The sequence below is a fragment of the Brienomyrus brachyistius genome, chromosome 11 (genome assembly GCF_023856365.1).
Source record: "Brienomyrus brachyistius isolate T26 chromosome 11, BBRACH_0.4, whole genome shotgun sequence".
In the NCBI taxonomy this organism is placed as follows: Eukaryota; Metazoa; Chordata; class Actinopteri; order Osteoglossiformes; family Mormyridae; genus Brienomyrus; species Brienomyrus brachyistius.
Window position 1 is genome coordinate 14,933,061 of NC_064543.1, and position 15,484 is coordinate 14,948,544.

A 15,484-nucleotide genomic window follows, 5' to 3' on the forward strand; every position below is an offset into this window, starting at 1 on the left:
ACAAATTAAGGTCCTACCTTGTATGAGCACTTAAGGGCTAACGTTATGTTATTTCACTATTCAGTCAGGTCATAAAACCATACTGACCACTAAAACTGGGAGCTGTAAGACATGAATATATAATATGAAAAAGAAAGATGGTCTACTTTTTCAGTATGTGCATTGTGCAGTGTGGTAGACTTTTACAGTGAACCTGCAACTTTCATCAAGAACCTGCTCTACTTCCTGATTGTACCTGTCCATAGATTTTCTACCATACCGGCTTTGATCAAGGCATCTAGAGTGATGGATATGATTTTGTCATTGAATGATTGGTGATGATAGCTGATGACGAGGAAAGAAGACTAATCATGGCACTGATTGGTCTGATTGATGCATCTGTACATCCAATGGCTGAAGGTGGGCTGGATCCTCTCGACGCTGGACCAGCTGCAGCTGAACCCGCAGCCTCCCGTAGCGATCCTGCCCCTGGGGACCGGAAATGACCTGGCCAGGACTCTCAACTGGGGCGGGGTGAGAGAGTGCAGCTGTGCTATTTCTGTGACATTTAAAAAAATATTTATTTCAGTAAAATCATTTATTTTCTTTATGTGTATGATATAACAGAGCTATGAACTCTATATACTGTACAAGGTATATGACAAAAAATTTTAATGAATGACTTTTAACTGATGACATCCCTTTAGGGCCTGGGATTTCAGGACCGCAGTTTAGTTTTGAGAGACTGAGGCTTTTTTGTGTCAGTTTTGTATTTTTAAGTCTCCACAACGCTGATATTTATGATCTCCGTGAGCCAACTAATAGTTGGTGTACTTTCCCAGATGTAGGGCAAAATTTAAGAACAAGTTTTTTTTATATACTTTTCAGTTATTGAAATATACCTATATACCTTGTGATTTGTGGCGTTTTTCATCTAAATTCACTGAGGGAGTTCTGCATAAGTCGAGATATGAAAGCCTGACGGAACAAATTTTTACTTTGAATGCATGTCGAGTATTTAACGTGCCGCTCAGTAATATCAGGCATTTGAGCAGATGCCATTGTACAGAGTAAACAAGAGGAGATTCTGCTTCTAGGGTTATACGGACGAGCCCATCTCCAAGATCCTGTCTCATGTGGAGGACGGGAACGTTGTTCAGCTGGATCGCTGGAACCTCATCGTAGAGCCTAACTTGGAGGCCAGCCCAGAAGAAAAGGATGAGCAACAGGCAGACAAGGTCGGTCTTAAACAGCAAAGGCACACTGTATGTGCCACACCCCTGGAAGTGTAGGTGTTAATGTAAGTGTATAGGTGTGTCGAATGAATGAATTTTACATTTATGTTTTGCTTCTCAAGACACCCAAAGTGCTTTACAGGAGCAGTGGGGAGCCCCCACCACTGTGTAGCACCCACCTGCGTGACGCGACGGCAGCCATTCTGCACCAGTCTGCTCGACCACAGAGTAGCTAAGGTGGTGTAAGGGGCAGGAGAGAATTCAGCAGTTAGATATAGGGGATGATCGTGAGACCAGCTTTGAAAGGGCCACAGTGGGCAGTTTTAGCCAGGACATCAGCGTACCATTCCTACTCTTTCAAAAGATGGCCAAGGATCATTTATGACCTCAGACAGTCAGGATTTCAGTTTTACATTCCTTCTGAAGGACGGTGCAATTTGCACAACACAGTGTCCTCGTTACTGTACTGGGATCCATCCAGACCATGGGATGGGCTTCACTGTTGGTCACAGCAACACCTCTTCCAGCAGCACCCCAGCTTTCCTGGTTGGTCTCCCATCCAAATGATGGCCAGGCCCAAACCTGCTTAGCTTCAGGTGGGTTGACTTTCGAATGAGATCACCGATTGCTTACCTCAAATGAAAGTAAGCAATCAGCAAGCACAACGGATATACTAGTATGGATTGACTTGATTCGACTTTACTCAATTTCTAAGGATCGCCTTATAGCAGGGTCCCCAAAGTATTTCCCTCCAAGAGTCAAATTCTATCAACAGCACGTTGCCAAGCTCCTGCCTCCTCAAGGGCTGGTTCTGGCCCGCGGGCCGCCTGTCAGGCAGCCCTGCCTTACAGGCTGAGCAGCAATTTCAGATATACATTAAGAAACTTCTTAAACCCCGGTTGTGCGCTCGAGGAAATCAGGAATCCTGTCGGCAGCCTGCGGGATGAGCGAGGACGCGACAGGGTGCTCAGGTTGTCATGTCAACAGCGTCCTTATGGCAGAGCCGCACGGGACAGCTGTTGTCACACATCTAGCGACACTGGGCGCGGAGCGTAGAGGCGAGATGCCTAACTGTATCCATGAGAATGACAGCTAATCCACAGACACCCCCCCTCTTCCTTCAGGCTCTCTCAGACAGGTGGCCAGAGATCACCGGCTTCAGGGAGGTCGTACTGCATGAACCAGGGGCGAGATGGCCGCTCTGATGGTTTTTGACATGTAATTGACCCCATACAGACCTGTAATTAATAACACGCCAAACTGGATTGGATCAGAATTCCCACTGATGGGCATACATAGCGAGCTGATGAGGCAGTACTGCCGTACAGCTGCAATTATTATTATTATCATGATGTAAAGTAGGGGCCATGGGACTAATTCCTGCTCCAAGATGTTGTTCAGACACAGCGCTGGGTGACATAATGCTCTCCAGACATCCTGTGTGGTTTTGCTGTAAAAAACGTGGTAGATGAGCTAAACCTTAATGATTCCCCCCCCCCCCCCCCCCCCGACCCTGCTAGCATGAAGCATTGGACACCATATTTCTCCTTGCTGAATCATTGCGTTTTCCCCTTAGCTTCCTCTTGATGTCTTCAATAATTACTTCAGCCTGGGCTTTGACGCGCACGTGACTCTGGAGTTCCATGAATCTAGAGGTTTGTCTCAGCTTTTTATATGAAACATCAAATGTAATCATCCATAATCCTGCTTTATCATCAAAATAGTCTGTCAATGTATGTTACCTAAGAACATCAAATGAATACTTTTCATGAATGGTACATTACTGCCCCTTGATGCTTTGGTATATGTCAACATACCAATACCTCTTTTATTTTATAACATATATTAATTCAAAATCACAAATCCGCATACAAAGACACACATATATATGTGAATCTGAATGTTGAGGAAGGAGTTTTATGCAACTGAGTGATCCTTTTGAAAGATCTAAAGGCAACACTCATTCTGGTGTATTTAAACCTCATTGATACTTTAATCAATATATGTAACACAATCTGAAACTATCTCTCTCCCTCTTTTCAGAAGCTAACCCAGAGAAATTCAACAGCCGATTTCGAAACAAGATGTTTTATGCGGGAGTAAGTGCACTGTTCCCCGTGAAATAAAATTCTGGTGCAAGCATCACTCTTCTTTTCCCCCGAAGTTTGTTTGCTAATGTCTTTTTCCTGCTTTGTCTGCAGACTGCATTCTCAGATTTCCTTATGAGAAGTTCCAAAGACTTGGCAAAGCACATCAAAGTTGTGGTGAGTGGAATATTATTGAGTAAGAGACCCAGTTTGAATCTAATGGGTCGATGCTGTAATCAAGACCAAGATAGTCTTTGACACTTGATAAAATAATGGACATCATTGTAATTCATGAGAAGATTATAACGCTATAAATGCAAAACAATGTGAATCATCAAACCATTGACAGATGTTTTCCTTATCTGCCTGGCATTCAGGTGAGTCATTCCAAAATCATAAAAAAGTTGTCCAAATCATTGCCATGGTTACTGTATCATAGTGCAATTTAATTGAATGCCAGTTTATCAGTGTTAATTTGCTTAGCCCAAACTGGAACATACTGACTCCAATGCAACAGGTTGACTTCTTCCTTGTTATAATTTTAATGAGAATTCAGCATCATTAGATGAATTCTGGAATATCAAACTTTTTTATTTTCTGAAGCATGCACTTAAGAACAACAGGATATCAAATTATTTGGCCATTATCCGAACAGAAGGGGACAATATGATTTAATAAATGTCCGTAAATTCAAGAGACACAATTAACAATCTTTCTTGCTGGGATTGATTGCAAGTATGTAATGACTCAAATAAACCAGAGTTTAACTAAACAGTGTTTAATACAGCTTGATGAACAGAAATTCTTAGGTCATTTCAAACTTCAGCTCTCTCCTTGCTAATACCGTAATATACTACCAATATTTCCTGTTTCCATCCCGCAAATCTTTTTTTTCTGCTTAGTTACTACAAAGAACATTTTCTATATTATTTCTGTACTTGTAAAATAATTTTTTATGTACTCATTTTAGTTTTTCCTATTCAGATTAACAATAAGCCTTTGGATTCCCTCCTCACCTAAAATATCCATCCATCCATTTTCCAAACCGCTTATCCTACTGGGTCGCGGGGGGTCCGGAGCCTATCCTGGAAGCAATGGGCACAAGGCAGAGAACAACCAAGGATGGGGGGCCAGCCCATCGCAGGACACACTCACACACCATTCACTCACACATGCACACCTATGGGCAATTTAGCAACTCCAATTTTTGGACTGTGGGGGGAAACCGGAGTACCCGGAGGAAACCCCACGACGACATGGGGAGAACATGCAAACTTCGCATACATGTGACCTAGGCGCACCTAAAATATAATTCATTTTATTAGACTTGCAGTATGAGTTTTTAAATACATAAATACTCAAAGTATGTAAATGTTTTGTTGTGTAATGTATCCTAATGAAGGTAATCACACCTTAATAACAAATAACTTAAGATTTTAAATTTAGTAGTAATGTCCTGATTAAATCTTCAGGATAGTGCTCTGAAAGGCATCTTACAAATGCTCTCATCTTATGTATTACCCTGCTGTTTGACGACATTTGTTGTCTTCATTTTCTTCAGTTTTGAAAGGGTTTGAAAAATGCCTCTAAAAGCAATCTTATAATGTATAATAAATAAAATAAGTGGAAATTCAGTGCTTACTTTTATTTGCCCAAAATTTAGTACAGGCACTGGTTAGCCGCCTAATGTTCATTGCCCCTTCTGCACAGGAGTGTAGAATCCACCTCGCAGTCTGCCGGATCCTGCGCTTACTGAGGCCGTGCTCTTTCTGAGGACCTGGTGTACTGCAGAATGCACCTCACTGTCCTTCGTTTCTGTCTTTACCAGTGTGATGGCACAGATCTCACTTCCAAAGTACAGGAGCTGAAACTTCAGTGCCTTGTTTTCCTCAACATTCCCCGGTAAGCTGCCCGGCTCCCTTGCCTCATTCTCCTCGGCTGTGTGTCATTCAGCAGGACTGCATGTGACACCAGAGCACTTTCTGCATAAGACACCCGTAACTACATCTCCCCATAGTCACCGAACAGAGTGCATCGCTGTTCTGGTGACAAGTGAGTTACCAACAACTCCAGCGAGGCGTTATTCCACATTCTGAGAAGTGCCTGTTAATCAAAATTCACCTGTATTTTTATTGCGCAAATTTATCATAGTCACCCTGCAAACCCCCATAGATTCTAGGTTTTTTTGGTCATATAGTAGTTTGTGCGCAGAATTTAAATGGACATTTTCATGAATAGTGTTGCACTGTCCTATTCTTAGATAAGGCTTTTCTGCCTCGCTCATCTTAAATCAGTTCTAGCCTATACCCCTCTGTTATAAAATTAAAAACAAGAAACATTTTAGACGTGTCATAATTAGTTCTGAGCATGTGTGTGTGTGTGTGTGTGTGTGTGTGTGTGTGTGTGTGTGTGTGTGTTTGTGCATGCATGTATGTGTGTGTGTTTTGGGGTGGTGGACGCTTCTGTATATATTACGTTATGGGGACCAAGTATTATATTGTGGGGACTAAATTTTATCTTAGTGGGGACCTGTTTTTTGTTTCACATAAGGGGAAGCTCAATTTTATAAATCCTGTGACTGCAATCAAAAAAACTAAAAATGCCAAAACTGGGTTGGAGTTCAGCTTGTCATTGTTGCAATTATGGTTTTCCCCATAGAAATGACTGGAGGGTCCCCATAAAGTTATAATTACAAATCTGTTAATATATATATGTGTGCGTGTGTGTGCGTGTGTGTGTGTGTGTCTGCCTGCCAGTGTTCAGGAGAGGTGTGTACGCAGTTTTGCTAGCTAAATAAATCACAATAGCAGCCTAATGGACTCCCCAGGATACCATCCAGCACTTGCACCAGGCTGACTACAGCTGTCCTTTTATAGGTATTGTGCCGGTACCATGCCCTGGGGAAATCCCAGTGAGCACCGTGACTTCGAGCCACAGAGGCATGATGACGGCTACATCGAAGTCATCGGATTTACCATGACCTCCCTGGTATGAGAGTGTCATTTCCCCCACAGGCCTCATAGCTGTATAAGCAGACACAGCATGAGCCTGACTCTCACCGTTTACCTGGAAGATGATTTTAACGCATTAAAAATGCTTGCTGAGCGTTTCTGTATTATATGCGTGGAAACCGTTCAAATGTGTGAATTATGATTCTGTTGCAGGGAAGAAAATAAATAACAAAAATGTACAAAATAATGACTAATCAGTGGCTGCCTTATGCAGGACTAAATTTTGGTTTTGTAAAAAAAACTCTTCCAAGTAAAACCAAAACTTTCCCTTCATGTATTTTAATCCCAACACCATATCTGAACAGTAAGAAACAGAATAAAAACAAAGTTAATTTTATTTCCTTTACAGATATTAGACAGTACATGTTTGTTTGTTTTATTATGATTATATAATTATTTATTTATTGGTATCATTATTGTTCATGCTTTATGCGAGCTGGCTAGCTATTGGTAGCAAACCCATGACCAAAATTCTCTGAAAAATATCCTTATTCCTTCAGGCTACCCTTCAGGTCGGAGGTCACGGAGTGCGGCTGAACCAGTGCCGAGAGGTGACTCTCACCACCAACAAGTCCATCCCCATGCAGGTGGATGGGGAGCCCTGCAGATTGGCCCCCTCCATCATCCGCATCTCGCTGAGGAACCAGGCCAACATGGTGCAGAAGACCAAGAGGAGGACCTCCATTCCCCTGCTGAATGAGTATGAATTAAATTAGGAAACTTTGTGATGACGCTACTGCCCAGTCAACACTTAGACATACATGTGGGATGATGTCACCACTCATTGTCTCCTAATGCTTCTGGCTCTTTTACCGATTTAAGTGGATGATGCTACCATTCCTGTGCGACACCATGACTGTACCTTACCTAAGGATATGGATATATAACACATCGCTAATGATGTATATTTTAATGACTCGCTAAATAACAAGGTGAAATAATGATAAGGTTATTTGGGCATAAGCAAATTACAGAGAATGACAGGGCTTTAATGCACTAGCAATTACGGCATAATTATCCATTACTGCAGTAAATAATTATGATGTTATGTTAAGTCTATCCAGTGAGCCAATAATTTATTGGAGAAAAGACTTTGAAAAGCAGAATAAAATTACTGCGAGTTATTCTTTACTTTACTGTTTTAAAGTTACATTAATGTTAAATTCAATATTATTTGTTTCACATCTAAGATATAAAGAATTTATACTCGGAAGACCTTTGCTGACGGGAAGGACGCGCTGTAATTACCTGAACGCTGTGCAGGTGTGCGAGACTGACAGGGCAGGATTTATTGGATTCGCCAAGTGCTGACAGAGATCTCCGTGACACACAGAGAACTAACAGCCTAATCCCTGTGGAGAGGGTACAATCTGAGCTTATCTCTCCCTCAAAGTCACGATCACATTTCTGTTCATTTTCCATTTTCCTCCGGAGCAGTCTTATGTATCGTGGCACGCTCTCTTTGATATATTTCTTTGATTGCGGGCTTTAGAAAACCCTGCAATCTTCTTTCTTAGCGGCACAGCTGACGGAGCAAGGCGTCTTAGAGGGGATCCAGGTCCTATTGGCGTTAGGCCGCTTTAGCCCTCTGTAGTCTGGACGTAGGAGGGAATGCAACAATTGGTCTGTCTTTCATCGGATGGATTAAACGGCCATGTTCCTCTCCCTTTTTCTTGCCCTTTAGTGATCTTCACATTGACTGGTTGTCTACAGGGGTGCTGGTAGAATTGAGCGAATGCTCCTCTCTTCCAAATATGTAGCCTGGAGAGTGACAAGACACAAGAAGGGATAAAGAAAAAGAGTGGGCTGCCAAGATCTCTGGGATGCAGACTGATCAAGGCGCAAATCCATTTACCATTTCCGTATTGATCGCATATTTTTCTGTATGAATATAGTTTCTGTATTTACATTAACCATCATGATTGATTAATGATGTATTAACGTGGAATCAGTAACTTAGTTACTGGTTAATTAATACATTAAATTGGTATGTACTACTACATTATTTGTGCCCCCTCAAGAAAACTGCTACCTAAGGCGTTTCCCACTGCCCCAGGCACCGTACTGTTGTATTGTGTTTGTATAGCAAACTAACAATGAGCACTTTGCAAGTCCCCCCCCCCCCCCCCCCCCCCCCAAAGTACCGAAGTACCAAAAAAGAACCCCAGCTAGTACCTGGAACTTTTGGTACTGGTACTCAACCAGAAGTCAATGGAAAAGGAACTGAAAGAACCATACCAAAAGTACCGTACCAGATGCAGTAGAAAAGCACCCCTAGTTTTCTTTTTCTTGGAAATCTCTGAAAATACAAGTATTGTAGTGAAAGTTTTAATATATGGATCTTTATTTTTGAAAGTGTGTGTTAGATGTGAACAAACCTAACAGAATCAATTCCTGTCCTTCATTCCCTTACTTTTGTGGTAAAGTTTGCATTATGATGTCAGAACGCCTGGGCAGCTCAGTGATCCAAACCCCAGGAGCCGGGAAATTTCTGACGGACCCCAGCTTGTGTTTCCATCTTTTGGGAATGAAAGTCAGCGGTGGGGGGCAAACCTCCACTGAGAACCCCTTAGGTGGGGGGTGGGGGTGGGGGGAATAGGAGTCACAGGACAAGAAAGAAATGTACGCAAACACAACAGGTCACACATGTGCACAATGGGATCTGGTCTACATTACTGTCAAAACAAAAACGGAATATCCTGGCATGTCCAGGCACTGGAAATGACTACCAGGTGGAGCAAGACAGTACCAAACAATTACAGTGACCCCCCCATCCCAAATGAAAGAAGGGTAAAATATGTGGTCTTTTGATGTGATTTTTGTATTATAGTGTCACAGGTCCTAGTTGAGATGTTTATTTGTTCCTGCTGTGTCATGTTTGCCTTAAGACACCTTATAACCAGGGCGATTCACTGACCAGCCGACATCCTGTCCCCTGTTATTTAATAAATGTTAGTAAAATATAAAATATTTAAATATGTTATTCATGTTGTTTTATTTGGTAACGCTTTACATTACATTCAGTGGATCTTTATAATGCATTCATAATGCATTCATAGAACATTCATAAGCAGCGTGCAAGTACACCTTAACATCCTAACATCCCATAACAGCTTTAATATACATTAATAACAAACATTACATGATTATACAATTATAATGTTTGTTATTATTATATAATATTTGTTATTAATGTATATTACAGCTGTTAAGGGATATTAGGATGTTAAGGTATACATACATGATGTTTATGAATACTCAATGAATACATAATGAATATGTACTGAATGTTTTATGAATGCAATATAAAAGTATTAGGTTCAGTTAATGTAAAGCGGTACCTTTTTTTTATATATTTTACTATATATGCAGTATTTGTTCATTCTTTTTAAACTGGAAAGTACTTTGGGTCAGCACCTGTTGTTTTTAAATGTGCTATATAAATAAATGACTTAACTTGACTTGACTCTGTTCCAACAGCCAGCTGCCCGTCCCCGAGCAGCTACGCATCCACGTCAGCCGCATCAGCATGCTGGACTACGAGGCTTTGCATTATGACAAGGAAAAGCTGAAGGAAGCCTGTAAGTGTTGCTGTTCCCACCGCGCCGCATGGCTGCCCGAACACAGACCCCAACCAGGCCCAGAATCATGGCTGCAACTCGAACAGCAAATGGGGAGTTTTAACTTGTGCAGTCATTGTTGGCCAGCTGAATGTTGGGCAGTTAATATTCTGCTTTATGCTCAACAAAGTGTGTCTATTTCTCTATGGGCTTCTGCGGTCTATTGCCTGCTTAATTTTAAACTGCTTTCATTTAATGAGTCAGTGAGTCAGTACCTGGGCTCCCCTGTTGACGAGCAGAAGGAGCCGTACAAGTTATATCATGATTGGAAGGTTGCCGGTTCATATCCCATTCTTGGCATAATGATGTCACCACTGGGCCCTAAAGCATGGGTGTAGAGACCAAACCCCCCTTCCCACCCCAGCCCACCCCTGAAACACACACAGTACTCCCATAACATTGCTAGGTACATGTCTCAACTGTCCATACCAGTCTACACCCCTGCCCTTGAACAAGGCCCCTAACCCCAGTTTCATTGCAGGCTCTGGCGGTGCCTGCTTTCTTGATTTGGCATCTGCTAAATAAATGCAAATAAATTCATTCGGAAGAGTTGGCTTTTCTGAGGGTCAGACCTGATTAATGAACATAAAGGAGCAAAAGAACCGAGGAAAGTTTAGTTCCGGTAGCCCTTCTAACGAAAACGAAACATCATCATCGTGAGAGACGCGCCGCTCCTGTTTGGTTATATTCTGGGGTACCTATTAAAACGTAAAAAACTGTATATGCAGATGATGTGTCGCTAACAAGATTTCTGTTGAACGGGTATACCCATTAAACATCTAAAAATGGAATTACAGTAATTGGGCATAGGGAGTCATTTCGTGTTATTTTCTGTGCTTGGTGTGAAGAGGCTAGATTAGCACCTTGTCTTATCTATGCTTGTTACACTGGCTGGCTTAGTGTGCAGGACTGGCCAGACATCAAGCATGTGAAACTCTAATGAGGACAGAGCTCCATGCTGACACTAATTGATGCCCCAAGCCTCAGACCTTCCTGTCTGCAGTGCAGCTCTCCCTTACACTGTACCTTTGCCAGCACTGCTGGGTAATAGTTCCAGTACATAAACAATGTTTGTTTGCAAATACAAATGTGCCACCAAACCTACCTGGACAATTTGTCTGCTAATTCATTTGTTTGTATTTCTTTTTCATTTTTCTTTCAAAAGCCATGTGACGTCCATTAGTTTCTGTTTCGTTTCAAATGTCAGGTAGTCTGTTTAGTCTGAACTTCAACAGCTTGTTGCCCTCGCTATGTTGGAATGAATAAGAAGAAAACACCCCCCTCCCCACAAAAAGAACTTAATTAATACAGCTTGCTGCAAACAATGTTGCATAAGCAACAGAAGTTAAGTTGTCAGGTGACACGATTTTGTTTGACTGCAAAAAGGCTTTCATTTGTATTATTCATACGTGCACTTCAGAGCACTAACCATATCACTGCAGTGATAATTGCTGTCTGAGGTTAAGCTCTTAAATGGTGAATTCATATTTTGATTGGACGAGGTCTGGATGTAATGGGCAGGAAACAGGGAGTCGGTGCTTACTTACTGCATACTGTAAGCAATAGAACCACTCTGTGTGTGAAACACCCAAATTCTGCAGCTCAGCATTAGACGTGAGTGCTTGCGGACTTGCTGAGAATGCTCCTTTTCACCACCTCTCATATGCATGAAATGTACTCACAGGACTGGCATGTCTGCTCTAAAGTGGTGCCGTCCTGCATATTCAGAGTGTCCCCCTGCGATCCCTTAGTCAAACAACAAATTCACTTCTCACCATCCACTATAATCCTGTTCTCTGCATATCACAATTTTCTAATTTCTAATACCTATGCTGGCTATTGGCACCATTGCATTAGTGATAACCATGTAAAAATTATGACAGACATTTGTGTGTGTATGTGTGTGTGTGTGTGTGTGTGTGTGTGTGTGTGTGTGTGGTACCATGCCAAGATTACTGAAAACCAAATAACATTAGTGAAAACTAATAAAAATCAAGAACAGTGAATAGTGATACACACACACACACACACATATAAATAGACAAGTTACTTCTTTGTTATACTACACAGTTTGTGTAGCTACCTTGTCACTACCTGTATAAAGGTCAGTTAGATATGGAGCTTCCTGCCAGATGCTGAAGGAAAGGTAATATAGTCAGGCAGCTACTGTGAGCAGCAGCAGAGCAGCAAGCGAAGGGGCCCTGAATTACATTAAAGGCTATCAGTTCTACTGTCGCTAGGCAACGATGCGCCGCTGCATTCGAGCTGCCAGATCTCCGCAGGGAAAGTTCAGAGACGTCCTGAGGAAGAGAGTTATGGCTTTCCAGCCCCACTGCCAGTATTCACGCTCGCTCACTTTAGCCAAGGAAACGCATCTAACATTTACGTATGTTTTTAAATTAAATCTTGCAGTTAGGGTTTCAAGAAAGGTTCAGCGTTGTACGGTGGCCAGCCAGCTGGTCCTGCAGTGTGACAGTGAGGTGGTGGGGCCATGGCTCTCTGCAGTGTTCCTGCTTGGGGAGTATCTGCATTCCTGGAGAAATTCATCTGAAAGGAATATCCAGATTCTCTGTATATGAAAAGAATTATACTGCAATGCATTTTACCTTATCTTTCAATTATTCTGTTTTTGCACATTTAACTATTTCACAGTGCTTTGGTATTTTGTGTGTGTGTGTGTATGTATGTCTATATATGATTTGTTTCACTGTTTGTATTGGGTATTGTCTTGGCTCATGTGTCTTTTCTTCGAAAGAGGCAATAGGCTAAGTGTTTGTTTAATAGAGGCATTTATAATGTGCTTTTATATTGTATAGGAGTTGTATGGTAGCAACGTTAAACCCTAACTGCACCCTATCTCCTGTTCATCCCTGCCAGCAATCCCAATGGGTATCATTGTTGTCCCGGGAGACAGTGACCTGGAGACCTGTCGCTCTCACATTGAGAGGTTACAAGAGGTAAAGAGAGAGTTCTATACAGCGGGGCAGTGAGGGGGGATTAGACGAGGGATTCTGTAGAGGAATCACAAAAAATGAGTCAAAGAATGTGAGAATGTGAAAGGAAGGCTTGGTCTGATGAAGACAGGGATTGGTGAAGACCAAGGCCGCAGTCAGAGTTCCTCAATGCCCTGCCACATCGTCCCCGCTCAGGGCCCCTGTCACCTTCATGTCCTGCTGGTTTTTATTCTGCTCCGATGTGACAGTTAGGCAAACCAGTACAAAAATCCTTCAACACCATCACAGGAAGTGCATTTTTAAGTGTAAACACTAATACACTAAAGCATTGCACTTCCTCTGTTTCAAGACTGAGATGAAATAATTGGAAGAAGAGTCAATATTTAAGCACTGCCCGGAATTTAAATTTAATTTGATTCCTGTTTTCCATCTTGTCCCCGAAATTAAAAAAAAAAAAACCTCCCCGTCAGTCATTATTAATTTGCTTTTGATAATGAGAGCAGGAACAGAGAGAGTGCCTTGACACTCTTGAAATTAATTCTTTGACAGACTGCATCCTGGACAGCTTTTGACTTTTACAATTCTAAATTATTGAAATGTCACTTGAAAGTCTGAAGTTCTTCTTACCTTGTTTAATGACCCCGTTATATATACATTTATGGCTGCAGGCTGTAAAGCTACAGTTATACCAATATAGAAGCATAATATGGAACTGGTTAGACGACATTACAGACCCCAGGGGTAAGGGTACCTTTCTGTTTGTTTTCTAGGAGGATGCCGGTACAAAGTCAAGGACACAGAAGCTCTCAATGAAATGGTGCTTCTTAGACTGTGAGTACCCCCTCCTCAATAAAAAGTCGGGCTTTTTGAACAGTGGTATTTAACTGATTTTAACCTAATTTTTTTTTGTAATTTTAACTCTGCCCTCTATTTAAAAGTACTGTAAAAAGGTCAGATGTTGGTTTGATGCCAGAACCTATCCATTCACACAGCAGATGCGGATCAGCATGTCAAGTTACAAAGTTACACAAAACTGCTAGTACTACTGTCCCGAAAGCTATGGAGATCTGGTTCAGTCTGTGCAAGCCAGGCAGGGAAGTTCTGCATCATTATACTTTGCTTTTGTGGGTAGTCGGCTTGTAGGGTTAGTATACTGGCAACAATTGCCAACTGTGTTTTCTGTGGCGTTGTCATGGAGATGTTCATAGTACTCTTGCCATTGTGCTCCATCCCTGTCAGACTTCCCTGCTCAGATTCTTTTTCTGTGAGCCGCACAAAGCTGCTCTGTGCATTCCAGTTGGTCATTTTGATTATTTTAGACTTTCTAATTGAATCCCAGAACAGCGGTTCATTTGGCTACAGCTAAAGAAGCCATCTCACAGCGAGCCTCGAGCGTGGCTTTTGCTGTTGAAATGTGAAATAGCAGAATGTTCCCACCCTGGGGAATAAGGCTATTTTCAATAGTTTTGCTGAGCACACAGTGGTAGGAGGCCCACTGCATAGGGACAATAATGGGACCATATTCCTGTCACATCCTCAGCTGAAGCTGTGAACTGAGGTTCCTCTCAGTTTTGTGAGCTCTTTGAAAAGATCAGTTCCTTGTTCTTAGGCTTAAACCATTATTTTTATCTTATTCCACTGCACTGGCTACCTTCTTTCTTGTAGCATCAATTGATCCATGGTCCTTCTGAACTAAGAATGTCAAAGAAATCTTTTCCAACCAGTTTTTGCTATATATATATATATATATATATATATATATATATATATATATATATATATATATATATATATATATATATCCATCCATCCATCCATTTTCCAAACCGCTTATCCTATTGGGTCGCGGGGGGTATATATATATATATATATATATATATATATATATATATATATATATTTTTTTTTTTTAAGGAATTGAGTTTTACATTCATATGCATTGACAGTCAAGTCATTTATCAAGTTCTCAAGTTTCCCGAAGCCTGTGTCGCCTCACACCGCAGAGAAGCTAATGAATTAGGCTTTTTTTCGCCTTGAGTACACTTCACCTGTGCTTGACCCCGTTGACACTTCGTAGAAATAATAAACAAACGACAATACAGCAGTACTTCTGAATGGCACCATGGAAAAGATGATCAGTTAATCGGCTGAAAAGAGTAACGATGCAGCACCTAGACTTACAAAAGTCTACAAGATGTGAAGATATGCAGCATGATATGCAACTTTGTTGCTCAGTAATGTGTCTGTGGTAAATTTGCCCTTCTACTTTCATACATTAAAAATTCTTTCCTAGCCTAAAATATATATCCAATGGCAGTCCTAACAACATGAAGCAACTGCAGATTTTGTGTAGTTAATGTTTGCTGGCTTAGGATCCACTCAGTCTGTAAACAGCCTCTTTGGTATGACAGGCATGACAAGACCAAAATAATCATACATTTATCCCCAAAGTATTCCAGTTGATGTTATTCATTCATCCATTCATTATTCATTATCATTGCTTTGGGGACTCTCCAGTAAAGTCACACCCTCGATTAACACTGACACTTTCTCCTCAATGGCCTCATTATACAAGGTCCTGGTCTTCCTCTGTTGTTT

At 41.4% G+C, this 15,484-nt stretch overlaps 1 protein-coding gene across 12 annotated transcripts in view; it reads left to right on the forward strand.

The window, feature by feature from the left end:
- LOC125751423 (diacylglycerol kinase zeta-like) overlaps nucleotides 1–15,484 on the forward strand; it is an 89,556-nt gene that overhangs the window by 55,051 nt on the left and 19,021 nt on the right. For all 12 annotated transcript variants that reach the window (XM_049030194.1, XM_049030195.1, XM_049030196.1 and 9 more), the window contains 11 exons: nucleotides 400–513; nucleotides 1,077–1,217; nucleotides 2,791–2,869; nucleotides 3,258–3,313; nucleotides 3,416–3,478; nucleotides 5,130–5,203; nucleotides 6,178–6,289; nucleotides 6,813–7,012; nucleotides 9,793–9,893; nucleotides 12,810–12,889; nucleotides 13,657–13,717. In XM_049030194.1, coding sequence (XP_048886151.1) covers nucleotides 400–513; nucleotides 1,077–1,217; nucleotides 2,791–2,869; nucleotides 3,258–3,313; nucleotides 3,416–3,478; nucleotides 5,130–5,203; nucleotides 6,178–6,289; nucleotides 6,813–7,012; nucleotides 9,793–9,893; nucleotides 12,810–12,889; nucleotides 13,657–13,717 — 1,081 coding nt within the window. The remainder of the gene's footprint in view (nucleotides 1–399; nucleotides 514–1,076; nucleotides 1,218–2,790; nucleotides 2,870–3,257; nucleotides 3,314–3,415; nucleotides 3,479–5,129; nucleotides 5,204–6,177; nucleotides 6,290–6,812; nucleotides 7,013–9,792; nucleotides 9,894–12,809; nucleotides 12,890–13,656; nucleotides 13,718–15,484) is intronic.